An 18,492-nucleotide genomic window follows, 5' to 3' on the forward strand; every position below is an offset into this window, starting at 1 on the left:
CTTTTATTTAGGCTCTCCTGCAGCCCTTCAGCTTTTGTTCCTGTGTCCTAGCTCCATGGGAAATACAGGTTCTAACAAGTGGATTAAGCATCAGGTAATTACCCCAGGGTATCCTCATGCAAAAGGTGTCACTGTATGTCTGGCTGCGTGATAAGTTCAGTCTTTCAAAGAGCAGTAAAACCCAGCAAAGTCCACTGAAATCAGCCCCTGGCTTCCCGCAGTTTGTAGTGGACTTTGGACCAGGCACCATCCTCATCCTCTCCAACAGCTGATCACAGCCAGTGCTGCTAATGGAGAGTGAGATGGGGGAGTTTCAATGGGTGAGATTAATGCTGTCGGAAAACAGCTTTGTTCTGGTTTGTTGGGTGGTTGTTTGGTTTTGGGGTGGTTTTTTTTTAGGCAAAATCTTGAAGCTGGTTCATAAATCTCTAGGGGAAAAAAAAAAAAGCAATCAGACACACACTGGGAATGAATCCAATGAAAACTCACTGACCACAACAACGTGACTAGCTCCTAAAAACACGCCAGAAGGGGATGCAGACAGCATGGAGTACAAAATGAACAACAACGTTTTGCATTTTAGCTCCTGGAGAAGCCTCTGCCTCAATGCCATCAACCATGAGAATGAGCCGGGGGATGCAATGCTTCCCCGCATCCCAGGGAGCAGTGAGGCATGGCAGGAGACTGTCCTCATCTCCATGAAGCTCCAAATCCCAAGAGGCTGTGAATTCCCAGAGCACTGCTCTAACTTGTGTTGTATCAGCTGAAAAAGCTGCCTGGGGATGATGATGAGTTACCTCTCCTTAAAGCAAGGCAGATGGACGCTGCTAAAACACAGCGGTGCTTTACCAGCATCATCCATCACAGCCACAGTCCTTCTCTACTTGTGTCAACAGATCATAAAACCACGGGTTGGAAGGGACCTTAAAGCTCATCCAGTTGCAACCCCCTGCCACGGGCAGGGACACCTTCCACTAGGGCAGCTTGCTCCAAGCTCCATCCAACCCGGCCTTTCTCATGATGGATAAATGAAATGCAAGACATGGGAAAATGCTCATTGAATCCTGATTTGGTTCTCTTTCTCTTAGAAAAATAATAAGGAAAGGAAAGGGGGACCCAGGGCAAATGCACCCAGGGAAAGTGCTGGGACAGAAGTTTGCCAAAAGGCAGAAGGACCATAAGAAACCAGCTGGAGCCACAAGGAGAGCCCGAGTGGGTGAGAGGAGCTGCACACAGGGCGAGGACAGCGTTTACCTATGATCCAGAGCAGCTCGGAAGGGAGATCTTCACCCTTGGGCACAGCAACTGTCACAACACAACGCAACTACCAGCGGCCGTGGAGAAATAAAGGTGAAAAGAAGAGCATGTACACACACACAGACATGGAAAGAAAAAAAAACCAACAGGGAAATTAAAATCAAGTCAAAAAGAAATAGACAAAACCAACCACAAAGCAAAAAAAAGAAACTCCAAAAGAAAAAGCATATACCAGCTCTAGAAATCAACTTTTTGGACCAAAAAATAGGTAATAAATGAAACCGTAAAAACCAGATAACAAAACTAAATATGGAGACAGTGGTGTCATGAGGAAGGCGGTGGAAGAGGGAGAAGGAGGTACCTGTACATGGGGACGGTGACGGTGCGTTCGTAGTACTGCCAAGTGGAGTGCAGGTCCGTCCGGGACAGGTTGGTGGCATAAAATCTCCAAGCCGCCTATGGAGGGGATCATAGTGGGACTGTGAACCCGGTACGGGCAGCACTGCCCTTGGTTTTATAGCCTTTGGCCAACACTGAGTCCTCCTTCTGCTATGGGATGGGTCTGACCTTCGTTTTCCTTGGTTTAATACATGCCAAATCGGGGGTGGTACCATGGTACTACAAGAGCCCAGCGAGAAGTGCTGTAGGTATCAGGCACCCACTGTCGGGTTGGAGTTAGGCAGCGAATTGGTTTCGCTGCCCATCAGGGAGTTAAAAAACGTGGAGAGAAAGGAGCAGGGGAATGTAAAATGACTAATTTCACGTCTCCAGGATACACACCAAGACCAACCTTCTGCGCAGACATCTGTTACCACGAAGAAAATGCTCCCAATTGTAACTTTCTATCAGTACAAGTACTCTCTTTGGTGGGGAGGGAGAGGGGTAAAACCAGACTCTCTGAATGCATTTGTCTCGCTGTGCTGGGCTGGATTTTGTTCTGTTTCCTACCACGTATGTTATTTCTCCACGGCTGATTTCCTGGCATTTATTCCCACACAAGACTAGTCACCAGCTGCTGTCTCACACCTTACGCATACAGCCCCATTCTTCACCTGCCTGTCTCCTCCCCAACACCTAAAAGACTATGAAACCCCCCCAAAAACGTGGTACCCATCAGGTGATCCTCACCTGAATCAGGCCCGCCGCTGGGTTTCGCCTCTTCTCAAAGTGCTTTTGCCGATGCTGCTCTTGAACCTTCAGAGCAAACCCTGAACCCAAGATGCCCTGGGGAAGAGAACAAACATTTGCAGTTAGCAGGGTGTTTGCTAAGCTTTTACTTAAACACTGCAGCCAGCTTTCCCTCTAAAGGTTTGTTCTGTGTTACTTCTTGCTTCTGATAGCCAGGAGAAGGACATCACCCCTAAGAACAGCCTTTGCAGGAGTTTTGGTTTTGCTTCAATAAATACTTGTGCAGAGCCAAATCTGGAGTTTCCATCTCTTTTGCTCATACACAAAGTGCCCAATCTGTGGGTACTCAGACAGGGTTTCCCCTTTTCTCCCTCTTTCCTTGACTCAAAAGCCACAGAGCTGCTGCAGACAGGAGATCTCTGAATACATCGTGCCACTGGATGCGGCTGTTGCATTGCCACCAGCTCCAGGGGCTGGGGACAACATGGGCCGAGCTCAGCACCCTCCCAGCAAGATGCTGCAGCCCCCACTTACAGCAGGAAGGGCGAAGAAGGAGACGCCAATGAGGGTGAACGTAGCCGCCAGCAGCCGCCCATTCCAGGTCTGCGGGTACTTGTCCCCATAGCCGATGGTGGTGAGAGTGATCTGCAGGGAGGAGAACACCACAAGGCCCTTGGTCAGATTTAGAACTGAACCCACACAAACTTCTTGCAGCATCAGAGTGTTCAAGGCCAGGTTGGATGGGGCTTGGAGCAAGCTGCTCTAGTAGAAGGTGTCCCTGCCCATGGCAGGGGGTTGGAGCTGGATGAGCTTTAGGGTCCCTTCCCACCCAAGCCAGTCTATGATGGGCACCTCTGTGGGAAGCAGTGATTTCCCAATGCCCAGGACAGCGCTGCCGCCTTCCTCCTCAATGCACTGAGTTTTCACACCAGTTGGGAGCATTTTCTTGCCTTCAGCGGACACAGAGAGCTGCCAGCTGGTGCAGAGGCTTGCGGCAGCTCGGAGCCTCCCCCGGGAGATGGGGCTGTGCCTTCGGCAGGGGAAGCAAACCGGCACCGTTCCCCCAAATTCCCTTTTGGCACCTCCCGGAGGAAGGCAGAGCTGACTGCATGCAGAAAGATCTGCTGCTGTTTATCCCCGATTTTCCCAGCAGTGCCTATTAGCTGGTCTCCCTATGTTAAAACAGCGTATTATGCTGACAGGATGAATTATGGCTGCTTCATGAAACCTAATTTAGGGATGGGTTTTTCCCCCCTCCTAAGTATTATTGCGATGCACCAAAAGAATGCTGGCAAGTTGCTGTGTGTTTTGGGGAAGAAGCAGAGAGATTTGCTGGAGACAAAGAATCCTCTGAAATTCAAACTGCAGGAAAAGATGCATTTTCCCATTTCTATGGACTGACACAAAACCTGGAGAGGGGCTTTGGACAAGGGCCTGTAGGGACAGGCCAAGGGGAATGGCTTGAACCTGCCAGAGGGGAGACTGAGATGAGCTCTTAGGCAGAAGCTCTTCCCTGGGAGGGTGCTGAGGTGCTGGCACAGGGTGCCCAGAGAAGCTGTGGCTGCCCCATCCCTGGCAGTGTTCAAGGCCAGGTTGGACACAGGGGCTTGGAGCAAGCTGCTCCAGTGGAAGGGGTCCCTGCCCGTGGCAGGGGTTGGAGCTGGGTGAGCTTTAAGGTCCCTTCCAACACAAATCAGCCTATGATGCTTATGCTGGGTATTCCCCAGGGCTTCTGAGAGGATTTGGAGAGCCTGGGATTGGCAGGGGAAGGCAGGGAGAGATGGTCTGATCAGGAACATCTTGGACACTTCTGCCCCAACTGGCCCCCACTGTGCCAAGTGGGAAGTTGTCCCTATCTCCTAACCTCCACTGACAGAGCCAGCCCCAGGGATGGGAGCTGACACTGTGCTGATGTAGCTCTGGAAACCTCATGCATTCAGCTCTGGATAAAATCACTTTTACACAAATGGAAGAACGATCCCAAAGCGCTGTTTAATTGGACCCACTAAAAGCCCTATCAATTAGATGCCAGCTTGACAAAGTGGTTAGAAAATGCAGCTACATGGCTACTCCTGACTGAAACACAAAGTCAAAGCAATGCTCTCTCCATAATCACTGCAAAGTCAGTTTAAAAACTCTTTCTGATATATAGAGACAAGTACAAGGATTGGATCCACCAAGAGCAGACCAAGGGATGAGTTCCTGAACCTGCAATTCAATTTAGGTTGCTCATCTCTCAACACCTGCCTGTACTGCATGCAGGTGCTGGACAATGACAAACCCTCTTTATCTTAATGGATCTCCAAGTTTACTCTGAGTTTCTCAACAGCAACACAATCACCTCTGCATCCTGAAACAGGGAGCAGTGATCCTATGCCAAAGGCTCGCAGGGACAGGGAAGCAGGAGGGATAAATCTGCGCATGGTTCTCCCAGGACAGAGCTCTAATCTGGGCTGCTGCTTTTTCCTCCCTGTTTATTCTCTAGTTATGTCAAATCAGGCTTTGTTTTTATATTTGTCATCACCAAGGGCCTTGAAAAGCAATTTACTGCTTCATTCCCTTTGTAGGAGCAGAGGAGCTGCTTGATCAGCCGATTCCACCCCAAGCCTGTTATTGGGATTTGATCAGATCTGGGCTTTGCGCTCCATGCTTTGTAATCAAGGCCAAACCAGCGCCACAGTGTCGGAGCAGAAGAACAATAACACAAGAAGATTAGAGCGTCATTAATTCTCCTTGTTAATCGGGTAATCCAATAATCCACATGCGCACGCACCCCCAGAGCAAACCAGAAGCGTTGCCCTTTCCTCCTTTGTCAGCAAAGATGTGAAAGGGAAGAGCTTTCAGTGCTGAAGCCTGTCTGGTACTTAGATCCTATTAATTTTATCACATTTATTGCAGTGTCTTTAGCAGCGTGTTACCCAAGGATCGTTTTAAATGATTTGATTTTAAATACATGTCAAAATGATGATCAAAGCACCTGTGGGGTCTTTATCCCACCTGTCTCTACTGTCACGACAGAGCTAAACCCCACGACTGGGAGCACACGAGTTCCCAGCTTCCTTGCAGCTCCAGGCAATTCAAGGAATGGGATCTCTTAACATTTTCTATGAGGTTTATTTAAGAAAGGAGCTAACTGAAGCAGCCTGAAGCCATTTAATAGAAATGTTAACTAATCCCTAAGTTGACTCCTCACATAAGTGATAGAAGATGGAGGGTTAATGGACATTTAATAACCAGCAGCTGCTCTATGAAAATCACTTACCAGACCCCACCAGAGTGCATCTGCGTATGTATCAAAGTGCTCATTTTCTCCTTTCTCAGCCAAATATACCAGGAAAGAGGCCAGAATGAGGCACAGGAAGCCAATATACCAGGCAGTAATCAGCTCCTGCAAGAACATTAAGGATAGAAAAGAATAACTGCAGTCTTGGTGTGCATCTATCTCCAAACGCTGCGTTGCTTGTGGTTGGATCTGAACCTTCCCTGCATTACTTTAGGCTTTGGTTGGAGATGCTAACACAAAGGGGACAATCCCCATCATCTAAACGCATACAGCAAACAGAGAAGGAAAGGGAGTGGTGACAGCTTCATTATTTCAAGATGTGGAACTGAAGCTAAACAAAAAATAATCCAGTTTCTCCACTTCACCCAAGGAAGAGGGGTTAAAACTGAAGTGGGAACCCCCAAATCCCTCAGGACTCTGCTTAGGGCAGGTCCCTCCCACTAACTAGGGAGAAAGTGCAAAGCTGGGATCTGGGTACAATATATCCCCAATTTCAGGGAAGCTTTAAGCAGAATTCACAGGATTTTAGGATGAAGTTAATGCAAGGATGAGCAAAAAACACCCACAAATTCCCTGTGATTTTTACATAGTTCTGGATGAGCTGGCAAAGTTTTTCAGGGGGAAAAGTGCAGGAACCAGGAGAAATGTTAAATTCCTACATTTGGCAGCAGGAAACGAAACAATCAACAAACTCTTCCCGTGCAAAGAAAGGCCAAGGTGCCTTACACTGGGAAGAGGCACTCAGTGTGTCTGTGAGAGGCTGCTGCTCGCAGGATGGCCTTTCAGATACTCATCCACTTTGAAGTGCATCCTGGACAAAGAGCTCACAACACCATATGTGCTTAATGAGGCTGCTGCTAATTGCTGACTCTGAAATGAGCTCTATCAGTGTGCAGGTGGTCTCTACATTCAAGATACTCCCTGCAAACAACTCGACATCTCTCCCTTCTCTCCTTTACATAAGCTCCATCAAACCTTATGTATCTGACTTTGCATTGCTCCCCATGTTACCTACAGCATCTCTCCAATCCCCCCAGGCCTGGGAGATGTTTGGGGTGAAGAAGTGAACCAAAGCAATGTCTTTGGTGGGGGAAAAACATGAATGGCAACTCAGTGTCCTCGCTGGGGACTCACCTTGCTGTGTGCGTAGACCACAGAGCCCAAGAGCTTCCACGTGCCGCCCCGCCGGTCCATGCGGATCATGCGCAGGATCTGCAGGAACCTCAAACTCCTGAGTGCTGAGGTGGCAAAGACGTTCCCTTGGGACCCTGCCGCCAGCACGGCGATGGATGCGATCAGCACCATGATGTCTGCACAAAGAGAGGGCACTGAAAGCTGAAGGAATGCTGCTGAATCCCCCTACCAAATGGGATGGCGACTCCTACTGCCACTGGCAGCTGGAGGCTCTGCATCGACGTGATCTCGTGTCAGTTATAACTTGTGCTGGAAGGACGTAGCATCAGTCTTAACCTGGATGTGAAAGGAGCCACTGCACACATTATGGACATTCTAGTTTCCTTCTCCATGGTCATCATTCCATATAATGATTGTTTATTCCATAAAAAATGGGAATTATGAATGTCAAATACTGCAAAGCCTGAATCTTTACATGATTCAGTGTTAACACTGTTAAACTGGATTAAATCCTTGCAAAATGCATACTCATTTTTATCAGCTTCAGAGCTGTCCAGAGATGGGAATTCCCACATCTAAATTGGGAATTAAAATCTAGAGGTCCACTATAGCATCAGAGGGTGTTCAAGGACAAAGGAAGTCGAAGAAAAAAAGCCTTTATATATCTTAAATTCAAAAAGATCCCGTAAACTCCCTCTTTTCCTACTTTTCTGTGCAAGTTTCATAACAGTGCTTTTGTGTGGAATAAACTAAAATCATGCTTATGACCACTGCCAGCTCTGGACATCCAAAAGCAAGCTCCACAGGGAATGGCACAGCCTCCCTGCCCATTCCTTACCCCATTACAAAGAACTGCTGTGCACAGATGGCCCCTCTCACAAGAGGATCACCAAGTACATTCCAAACAAGAATTAATTAAGTCTCATAACTCCCTTGTGGGGCAGCTCATCAGCACCAGGGAAGGCAAAGTGAGATGCACACAGATATCAATGGCTTGTGAGAGATCCAATGGTGAGGTTGGATGCAGGATCTCAGCTCCTACACTCAGCTTCTCCTGGGTGAACCCCCTCCCCATGGCTGTGGGCAGTTGCCAGCGATGCCTGGTGCACAGCAGAGCATCCACAGCTTTAATATTGGATGCTGCTTGACATCAATGTGCTTTTCAGTTGGGATCAGTGTTTTGCCATTGAAAATAAACGCAGATAAAAGGAAAAGTTTGGGAAGAAGGAAAAGTTTGGGAAGAAGGAAAAGTTTGGGAAGAAGGAAAAGTTTGGGAAGAAGGAAAAGTTTGGGAAGAAGGAAAAGTTTGGGAAGAAAGGTTTTAAAGGCTCCTTCAGAATATTCCCAGTTTCTCTTACCGATGACACAGAAAGGCTTGCGGGCAAACTTTAACCTCCCCCTCCAGCCCCGGTATCGGCAGCAGCAGCCGGCGGCCCAGATCCTCACGAAGTATTCCACCCCAAACACCACGATGGTGACGATTTCCTGCAAGGGAGACAGTGCTGTTAGTGGAGAAAGATGCCCCATGAGGAGCAGGCTCCAGAATCGAGCACAGACCTCCAAAAGCCTCAAAACACATCACAGAGCTGTCTGTGCCGTTAGAGAGCCCAGGCTTGAATCACTGTCAGATCTTTGCTGTTGTGCCTCCCCGTCACCCTCCCCTAGGGTGGTGAGAGGTACTGCATGTTGTAGCCACGAGCTAGAGCTTTACACCTTCCCATATTGTTTGAGGAGTACCTGGTATCCTCTCACCATTAATCTCCAGGACTTGACTGGGTTAATGCTGAGCAGCACAGAAGACCAGAGATGGGAATCACTGACTGCTCCATCCTAAGACTCTTGGCATGGGATTTGGGCTTTCTCCCTATAAATTAAACCTGGTTGTCCCTGTGTGCTGGCCTGTCTGGTGCAGGAGTGTGTAGATCCTCTACTCCTCAATGCCCAGCAAGCACATTGATGCTGTGCATCACAGCTCCTTCTATCACCATCCGAACACCCTCTGTATGCTTCCTTCCCTCCAGCTTCTTTATAGCAGCTCCTGCCCCAGCTTTCATGTGTCAAACCTGACAAAGCCCTAACTAGTCTGCAGCCCCTTTTGATGTGGATGTAGGGCAGGGGCTGAGGAAGAGGAAGACAGACAAAAGCAAAGGGGACACGTGGATCTGGCAGCCTGGCGGTGTGTGCAGGAGCTCTGCTGGCTCCCAATGGCAGGAGCCACGTTGCCAGTGTGAGGGATGCCAGGCTATTTAAGGAACTAAACTCTGCAGCTTGAGGATCAAATAGTTGCAGGGATGCTGTAGTGTGGGAGAGGAGGCAGCTACACAAGCTGCTCCCAAAGGAGAGCATCCGCAGCTTTAATACTGGAAGCCGCTTGACATCAAAGTGCTTTTCGGTTGGGATCAGTATTTTGCCATTGTAGATAAATGCAGATTAAAAGAAAAAGCTTAGGAAGAAGGGTTTAAGGGCTCCTGAAGAATATCTTTAGTTTATTCCCGGTTCCTCCTTTTCACATTCTTCCTATCGCTTCCCTACAAGTATCAGTGGTCCCCTTCTCACAAGCAACAGTTTAAATTCTTGCCTCAAACACCCCAAACCTCAGGTTTTTGTGCTCTTTTGAGTTGGTTTTAATGCCTCACTGAAAGCTTCACTTGCCACCTCGCACTTACCAGGATGTAAAGGGCCCCTTCTGAGCTGTTCTGGTACTCATCAATGGTCGAAAAGACTGACAGCACCAGGCAGGAGAACACTAGTAGAAAACTACATAATACAAGAGAAAGACAGAGAGAGACCATCAGCCTTCAGGGCAGGAACTTCTCATACTTCAGACCAGTCCAGAGAGCATTTATGGACATATTTCTCTAAGGGTATTTACTGTGATGCTGCTACAACGCTATGTAAAATGGGAAAGTCCCTGGGTTTGCTATCTGGAAGGGTTCAGTGCGGATGGACCCACTGGACTGCTCCCAGTTTGGCAGGTTCCAATCCAGTTCGCCTCCCAGCTGGCAGCTCTGATGGCATCCGATGTTATTTCCCCAAGGAACCATCAGCTCTTCCTGCAGCGTGCAAACAAGCAGGGATATTTAATGGGATAACAGCCGACTCGACTGCCTGATGAACAGGAGCACAGGCTCAAACCAAACTCCACTGGTGCTCTGTGGATGCATTTGCCTCCACCAATGCTTACATAGGGATTACAGGGTCATAGAGTGGAAGGGACCTTAATGCTCATCCAGCATTATCCAGGGATGGGGCAGCCACAGCTTCTCTGGGCACCCTGTGCCAGCGCCTCAGCACCCTCACAGGGAAGAGCTTCTGCCCCAGAGCTCATCTCAATCTGCCCTCTGACAGGTTAAAGCCATTCCCTTTTGTTCCCCTTGGAATGGGACTGCATTTCCTATCCATAGCAGGGTATTTTGGGGTGGATTTAGTGTTCTTTTCTTAGGCAGGTGCTCCAGATTAACCCCTTACAGCCTGGAATGGCTGTTGACTTTCAGACTTGTTGTAGTATCGCTGGGAGGTGGATCGTTGTCACTCTGCTTTTCTGTGGCCAGACATGGGACATGGCTGGGGTTTGATCTAGTCCAAGGGATGGGATCTTGATGTTGTTGATGTCTTAGCCTGAAGCCAGAGGGGACCCAGCTTTGATATCAGCTCTCTCAGCCTCTTATTTACCATGAAACAGGGAAGGTTCTCAAAACCCCCTTACAGCACGCATCCGGGCCTCACTGGCATCCGCTTCCATGGCCTAATCCCAAAAGCAGGCTCAGAAGCGCCGCACCACCACCATTCCCAGACTGCCCATTGCAACAGCCAGCTCTGTGCCCCCCAAAGGGCTGGATGTACTAATGCAAACCAAAAGGCACCAGATGAATGACAGGAACCCGACCCTCAGCGCTCAACACCCAATTCCAGAGGAGCCCTGATGGAGAGGAGCCTCATGGATGGAGAAGGTTTCCACTGGTGATGCCCACTGCTCACTCCAATGAAGGGGGGGAAATTAATTTAGTAAAGATCAATTTACTGATACCCTAAAGGAGGCCAGTGCAAGGAGAAACTGCAAGCTGCATTCTCTAAAAGCATTAAATAATTCATCTGTCTGGCTTTGTCTCACAGTCCTACAAACTGCATTCTGAATATTTATAAGGCACGGTTGGTGGGTGCTGCTCCTTTCTGTCGTAGGAAGGAAAGGGAGTTTCACGCCACCCAGGTCGTGCTTGTGGTTTGCAATGACCATTAATGTCACAGTAATGAGTAAAAATAGGGGGATTTGGAGTATTTATTCGAACCACAAGCTGAAACATCCCTCCCTGTTGTAGGTAAGAGACCTTCAGAGCCATCTCCCGAAAGGCTGAGCTTTGTCAGCAGCAGGATGAATTCAGCACAAACCAGATAAGGACAATTGACTGATTTCTCGCTGTAAATTTCCTCTTCTCACACCAGGTCTGGTACCCACAGACTTGAAACAACCTCAAGAGAGTAAGAAAACACCCCTTGCGATCCCATTCATTATGTCCCTTGCTGTCTTCTGTGGGTCTTAGAATGCTTTTTCTCCCCAAGCTGGTCTTTAAAACCCTTGCCATAAGACAGCAACCTGCCCTGCACCTAAATGAGCTCCATCCATTCCTACATTCTCCAGGTTGCCTGGGCCGGGCTCTGGGAGCTACTGCCCATGCAGTGACAGGGGGGAAGGAGCTATGGCTGGGTGAGGCAGCCCTGATCCAGGGTGGCCCAGATTGCGCTGCAAACTCCGATGCTGGAGTGAGAAACGAATAATCAATGGAAGAAGAAAGAGAAGAGGAAAACAAACAGCAATTATAAGGGAAAGGGATCAGTGGGAAAGGAAATCCTGCATATTCTGGTTAAAGAAGTAGAACACGGACTGTATTTTTGTGCCTGAGGAGGTGCTGAAAGCATCAGCATCAATACAGACTTGCACACTGTTTGCCAAGGTGAGCACCTTGGATGGGTCTAGAATAAAGCCACACTCAAACAACAAGTCCTGGCAGGGACAACATCACAAGAAAGAGGATTCCTGTGCATTAAGTTTGTCACTCGACATATATTGATGGAACAGAGAAAAGGAAAAGGAATGGCTTTATCACTTCAAACCCCAAGGCTGGATTGTGGCAGCAGTGGTTATGCGGGGAGAGCCAGGGAAGCTCCTGGTGCTGCTTCTTCCTTATCCCAGCATATGGCTGCAGCCTCATCCCTACTCCCCTCATGTCCCCAGGGTCAGCTCAGTGCTGCTGTAATTCCAGCTCTGCACTCCTCAGGGCTCTCATTGCCAGGGAGACCTGATGCAGGTCACACTTGCAGGGTCAGCATTAATTACAGCACTGCCAAGCATGGGAGGCAATGGGGAAGGCACCAGCTTCTCCAAGGAAGCATAGGAGCTCCATGGCCAAATCCCACGTGGACCAAATCTCCTCATCTCACTCCTAATGGGGAAGTTCAGCCACTGGGTAAGGAATGGTCCTGCCAGCAAGGGATGCAGGCACTGGCTCATTACAGGGTGAGCTGCACAAGCATCCCAAAATAAACCCATAGCGATGCACAGATACTCTGCTTGGTCCACAAACCTTTGGGAGGCTGCAAAAGGAGACTATGAGAATAAAACCTTCCTGCAAAGAATCTGAATTCAGGGATTGGGGCCTGTATGGCTCATGGGAAGCTTTGAAGGATCTGCAGAACCACTATGGATAAAGGATTGGCATAAGAAAGCTCAGAGGTATGTCCACACTGGAGAAGTGTGTATCCTCCGAGCTGACACAGAGGAAGGGCAGTGGGGAACAGGAAGGTTAACTCTGCTTTAATTTCACCTAATCTAACCAGACAGCACAGAAAAGGGCTCCGTATGATAATGGACAGCTAGGGAAGGGGAACCAGGCCAATAAATAGTGTAGAGGTTGGGATAAATCTAATTTTTAAAGCCACATATCCAATCAAAGCAAATTACGCCTGCAGCCTGACCCTGGATAATGTTAATGTGCAATAAGGAGCATTAATTATACCCCATCTAATGATTTTTACATTAAAGATGCCAATTCTGCTTAGAGCTTTGGAGAAGACCGTGTCCTCCTCCTGAGCAGACAAGAGCTGGGTCCTACCTGGTGCACAGCTGGATGGATGCAGAGGGCAGCGAGTGGTTTTGGACCACTGTGTCCTCCATAGAGCGATGGCATAGGGAAAGCCGATTCCTCATGTCACTGCATCTTCTCACCCACCACCCACTCCTATGGGCAACCCAGCACCTTCGGAGGCTCCAGCATCCCTCTTGCCTGTTGCTTAGACCTTTAAGCTCAGCCAAGACTCAGCTGTGCAAATGTGACTGCTGCTAATACTGATAAATCCAAAGTCTGGCTTTACATCCAAAGGTTATGTTGACTTTAAACACCCGTGCAAGCTTCTTATGGCAATTTATAAACCCCAGCTCAAAATCTGCCTATCTGCAGTTCATGTGCACTGTGCTTTGGGTTAGGAACAGCAAAAGCAATCACTGAACTCCCCCTTGGAAGAAAAGAAATACTTAAAATGACTTGAAAAAGGTAAAATTGTCCTTTTTTTTCCACCTCAGTAAAAGCACATGATGGAATCATCATAAAGCTTTTCAGGTTAATCATCTCATTTGCCTTCCAAAAGAAACCCCCCTGGATTCTACACACCCATTTACATAAGAATTGTAAAAAGACCTTTAAATTTATTCCTGAAATAGTTGTATTCAACTCATATTCCCTGACATGCAAAACCATTGGGCTTCCTGCGAGGGAACACCAGTAATTAGCAACTGGATTCCTGGATGTGATGGAGATGGATACAATACAAAGAGGTGGCACAAGTAAGAAGGCACTGTGCTCCCTGGCTTTCCCTGGAATTGGGAAGGGGCATTAAGGATTGGTTTAATTAGAAAGAGCTGGAATGGAAGGAGCATTTATTACAGGCATTGGAGAGCTGCACAGTGGAAAACAACTTAAAACATTTAACACACTTAAATTACTTTGAGGATGTGAACAAGGCATTGATGACTGTGCTAAAGTAAACCCAAAATGCTCATGGGCATCTGTAATCCCCGCAATCTATTTGCTGTGGTCTCTGTAGAACACCAGTGTTTAAGTACCTAAAACTTCAAGGTAAATCAAAGGCCATGAAAATGCAGCAACGGCAATAAACCAAGGTGAAAAAACATCCGTATCAAAGAGGAACGGAGACTGCCAAATGCCTTTTACCACTCAGAGCCTCATAAGCAGAATGGGAGTATTTACAGCTCAATTTAAATCTCTGGTGAATCATAAGCAAAACTGATAATACCATGACTTTTCCAGGGGTATCACACCTACCCTTAGCCAGGAGCATCCCTCATCTTTATTCATGTCAGCAATCCTGCTGTGATTTGCCACCCAGCTCTTCATTTACAAGGCTAAACATGAGCCCAAATGCCTCGCTCTGAGTTTCCACATGCCTCAGACTCAGCCAAAAGCATCTCACAAGGCAACTTCTGTCACTAGCAGAGCTGGAACAGAAGCAGGGAGTCCTGCCTTTTGGTCCTGTGCCTTAATGCAAGCTCTCCCTTCCAAAACCAGCTCCCGAGGGTGTCTCGGTCCCTGCAGGTTTGGCCATGCCCAGCTGTGTCCTCTCACCTAAGATCTTGCTCCTTAGAGGAGCCTGGAGGCTCCTAGAGCAGCCATGCAGGGGAATAACATTGCTTATGGGCAACACACAAGCTGGCTCCAAGGCAGGGATTCTCATGGTTTATAAACCTTTTAATACATCTTTAATAAAGGTCTCTTTGGGACAACATTAATAGGTCCTGTGCCTTCTCAGTGCACCGAGATGACAGCTGAACAGCTACAAGCAACAGCACTTTGTACAAAGCCAAAAGTGTGCTAAGGATGATGCTGTAAATGGAGCATCCCCAGAGGACCAAAGCAGTGTCCCAGAGGAAGCTGTGCTGCGGATGGCAAAACTACATTAAACAGTGCTTCGGGAAGTGGGAATTAATGAGGATACAGAGGAGCAGATCTTAGAGATCCCAACCATGTTACAGGGGTGGCACTGAGATGGGAAGGAAAATGAGACAATTTCCTTTCCTCATCAGCGCTACCAGCACCCACAAGCACCCAGGACATGCCCTCTAGCCCCGTTTATGGATGCAGCAAACGTTCTCCCCTTGTTGTGTGCCAAAAAACAGGAGGTGGCTTCCCAGGTATTCATTCTCTGGGGTCTTTCCCAGCCACGTGGCTGGAAGCAGGAGCACCATTGGCTCAGCACCGTGCCTGCATCCGTGCTTCAGCTCCCCTTGCAGCTATTGAAACACACCAGCACACTTCCATCCCAGGGGAGCAGAGGGAATGAGATCTCCTTTGCATCAGGTTCTGGGGCGGAGGGGGAAGGCAGTTTTCAGCTTTATGGGCAGATAAGGAGCATTCACAACTCCATCATGCAAGCTAAGGAATAAAGAAGAGCTGGTCACAGCTTTACTGTGTCAGCGTGGTAAAGTGGCACAACCAAGCCACAAAAATATCTTCTCTTCCCCAGCCTTCCTTCTATTTAGGTAGTGCATTTCTCAGTTAGAAAAAAGAACAGGATATGGCTTCACATATATTGTTTCCTTCGACATTCACCACCTTGGAAATCAGTTCCCACTCCAACAGCTGCTCCAGCCTTTCCCTCTTGCTTAGAACAGCATCAGGGAGCAGAAGCTGCATCATCTGCCCCGAGTGCCCAGACCTGAGCACATGAACCAGAGGAATTTGAGCAGAAATGGGTTTTGCATGACATATCTTGTCCCTGCTCCAGCAAAGGATTGCTTATCTCCACACTTAGAAGCTTAAGAGCTTTTCTGGATTGAAGCCTCGCAGAACAAAAGCTGTCTGGGAATGGAGACCAAGATCTGATCATTTACAGTGGGAAAAGGGGTTAAATTTAAGGAATGGGTTGGGTGTTCTTTTACAGACATTTAACTCAACTCAGAATAAGAGCCTTATTAATAATAATCACTGCATACAAAGTTCTGGCTGCAATGTTCCTCTTTGTCCCCATTACCGTGAACCACTGCAAAACACTTGTCTGAGCGTTCTGGCCCTGCACACGCAGCCTCGGAGGAGCCAGATGTCTGGAGGCAAAGGCAGAGTATTCATCAAGCCCATGCACTTGCCATACCCAGCACTATCAGGCTCTTAAAACCTTGGTGGGCAGGAATATATTCCTGCAGCTGCACTGGAACGGGGCATGGGAGGGAACCCTAAAGACCACGGTGCGATTGCGGAGCATTGGGAGGTAAATTAGGAGTATGAAATATTGGACGTTTAAGTAATTCTCACAAGCATCTGCGCAGGCATTCACTCAGAGCGTGTTCATTGATTTCAACGTGAGGGAAAGTTGCTGTCTCATGCAACACCCGGATTATTCAGGTTGAAATGTGAGCACTGCCGCTGGGTATTCCCCCAAAAGAGCCTCGGCTTCCTCCTTGCCTCTGAGAGATCATAACTAGTGAGTGCAGGAATACAAACCTTCCTCATCTAACCTTTACCTGTATACAAAGAGCAAGTTATTTCAGCTTCTTAAGGGCTTTTCTGCAATGAGAAAAATGAACTGAAGAAGCCAAGGGCTCTGCTGCACGGTTGGAGCACACAGACATAAAAAGTCCTCATCCTGAGGTGTCAAACTCCTTGGACTTACCTGGGTAAGTCACTTGACCCGACTTAACTGAGCTCGAAAACTGGGTTAAAAGCAAGATGTCCCTGTAAAACATAATGCTGAATCTCATCTAAACACTCCTCGAGGGAATGGGATAGACAAAAATAGGCTCTGGTCTAATTGCAGACAGGGAGATTGCCTCCAAATGCACAGGGCTGGGTCCTGCTGCAGACAGGAATAGCAGCCCTGTTTCCAAAGGTCTGTCCCAGAAGCAACGATCCAGCCTGAGGTTTTCCTGCCCATAGATGACAAGCTCCATCTCTCCGAGCTCCTTTACCTTCACTTCCCTGACTTTGCACAGCACCAACAATCACAGCACCTCAAAAATGAGCATCCTCACTGAGAGCATCTCCAAGGAGCTGCCGACACAGGATCAGCAGCCGCATGAACCATCTCATATCCACAGCGGGCATCTAAACAGCTCAGAATCCTTGTGTCCACTTCAAAACACTCACTGTCCCTATGCCTCAGCCCATGGGTTATGCTCCTGTAAAGGCAGGACCCCAGAGCTTTGCTCTCGGGCTTCCTCCCAGCCAACAGCAAAGGACAAGCAAGATTCCAGCACCTGCCAGAGGCACACGGATGCCTGACCACGTCTCAGGATCCATCCCCAGCTTCATGCCTTGATTATCAGAAGACAAGAATGTGGCTGCTCGGTGCCAGAGGGTAATGGCTAACATGGAAATGGAAAGCACAGCATTCCCGAAGCGCTGCTGATTTCATTTGCTCATCAGTTTAATTAACTGAGGCTTGGGGAGAAGAAAGAAGTATTTGCAAACTGCCCGTATAATGCGTCTTAGAGCTGGTAATTTCACCATCTGTTTAATTTCACTTCTCTTGTCCCAGCTTGTGATTAGGAAGGAGCTCAGAGCCAAGATATGGGAGAGCTGGTTCACAGCCTGGTAAACCCAAATGGCTGCACTGTCATGGAAGGGGTGTCCAGCTCATCCAGGTCCGGACCCTGCGATGCTTGAAGGACACCCAAGTTTGGGATGCAGGAAAAACACAGGTCCAACAGCCAGAACAAAAAGGCCAGTGGCCAGTTTGGGAGCTCTGCATCCTTTCCCCACATCAGCAGGGCAGCATGCTCCCTCCACAGCAGAATACAGCCCTGATGCTTCTCACATCCATGAAGCTGCTCCTGTTGGGATGGGATTGGTTGTGCTGGGAGCAGCGCCTGGATGTACAGACAGGCAGGCCCAGAGGAGTTGCTCAGGGCAAAGGGATGCAAAACAACCCCAGCTCTGCAGAGAGCTCAGGCTGCAAAAGGCAGTGCTCTTTAGCCCTAAACAACCGCTGAAACAGGCAGCGGTGCCGCAGGGAGGGGAGAGCATCACAACTGCTGCCAGTCAAGCTCTGGTTAACTTCACCACTAACAGAACTATCTGGGCTCCTCCAGGAGCTGCCACTCTGAACTCAAAGTCCTTCTCCACCACTCTCCCCTTTACAGCAGTAGAGTTTCCCTGAGCTGTAGCCAGATTTGTCCCAGCCAAACTGCTCCCCAGGAGTCATGGGGGCATCCTCCTGCAAGCATCTCATCATAGAATGGTTTGGGTTGGAAGGGACCTTGAAGCTCATCCAGCTCCAAACTTCCACTGGAGCAGCTTGCTCCAAGCCCCTGTGTCCAACCTGGCCTTGAGCACTGCCAGGGATGGGGCAGCCACAGCTTCTCTGGGCACCCTGTGCCAGCGCCTCAGCACCCTCACAGGGAAGGATTTTAACCCAATTTGCCATTTTCACCCAATTTGCTGTAGAATTGAGATGCCCAAAAGTGATGGGCAGCAAGGAGGAGAAGCACACCCTGGTTTTGCCCCTTGAAGGAGGCTGCTGTGTGAGCTCAATGGGGCAGCACACAGCAGGGAGAGCCACAGAAACCAGCTCCCCCGAGGTCCCCTGCTCAGCAAATGACAGGTTTGTTCCCTCTCCTGTTTTCCCTGCGCCAGTAAACACAACAATAAATAGCAAGCTGCAGAAGGCAGATGATTGTGTGGTGAAAG

The 18,492-nt window shown here is 48.5% G+C and overlaps 1 protein-coding gene across 16 annotated transcripts in view; it reads right to left on the minus strand.

Annotated features, from left to right (window-relative positions):
• KCNQ2 (potassium voltage-gated channel subfamily Q member 2) overlaps window positions 1-18,492 on the minus strand; it is a 64,265-nt gene that overhangs the window by 33,011 nt on the left and 12,762 nt on the right. For 14 of the 16 annotated variants that reach the window (XM_057400926.1, XM_057400925.1, XM_057400921.1 and 11 more), the window contains exons 2-8: window positions 9,469-9,559; window positions 8,161-8,287; window positions 6,803-6,978; window positions 5,648-5,773; window positions 2,920-3,030; window positions 2,386-2,481; window positions 1,619-1,713 (exon numbers count right to left, since the gene is read on the minus strand). In XM_057400926.1, the coding sequence (XP_057256909.1) occupies window positions 1,619-1,713; window positions 2,386-2,481; window positions 2,920-3,030; window positions 5,648-5,773; window positions 6,803-6,978; window positions 8,161-8,287; window positions 9,469-9,559 (822 nt within the window). Of the gene's footprint in view, window positions 1-1,004; window positions 1,325-1,618; window positions 1,714-2,385; window positions 2,482-2,919; window positions 3,031-5,647; window positions 5,774-6,802; window positions 6,979-8,160; window positions 8,288-9,468; window positions 9,560-18,492 lie in introns of those variants that run through there. The other 2 variants (XR_008971165.1, XM_057400929.1) reach the window with 2 other exon arrangements.

Source organism: Pezoporus wallicus, unplaced genomic scaffold (genome assembly GCF_028554395.1).
Source record: "Pezoporus wallicus isolate ANWC-B61680 ecotype Strahan unplaced genomic scaffold, APGP_CSIRO_Pwel_v1 contig_11133, whole genome shotgun sequence".
NCBI classification, from domain to species: domain Eukaryota; kingdom Metazoa; phylum Chordata; class Aves; order Psittaciformes; family Psittacidae; genus Pezoporus; species Pezoporus wallicus.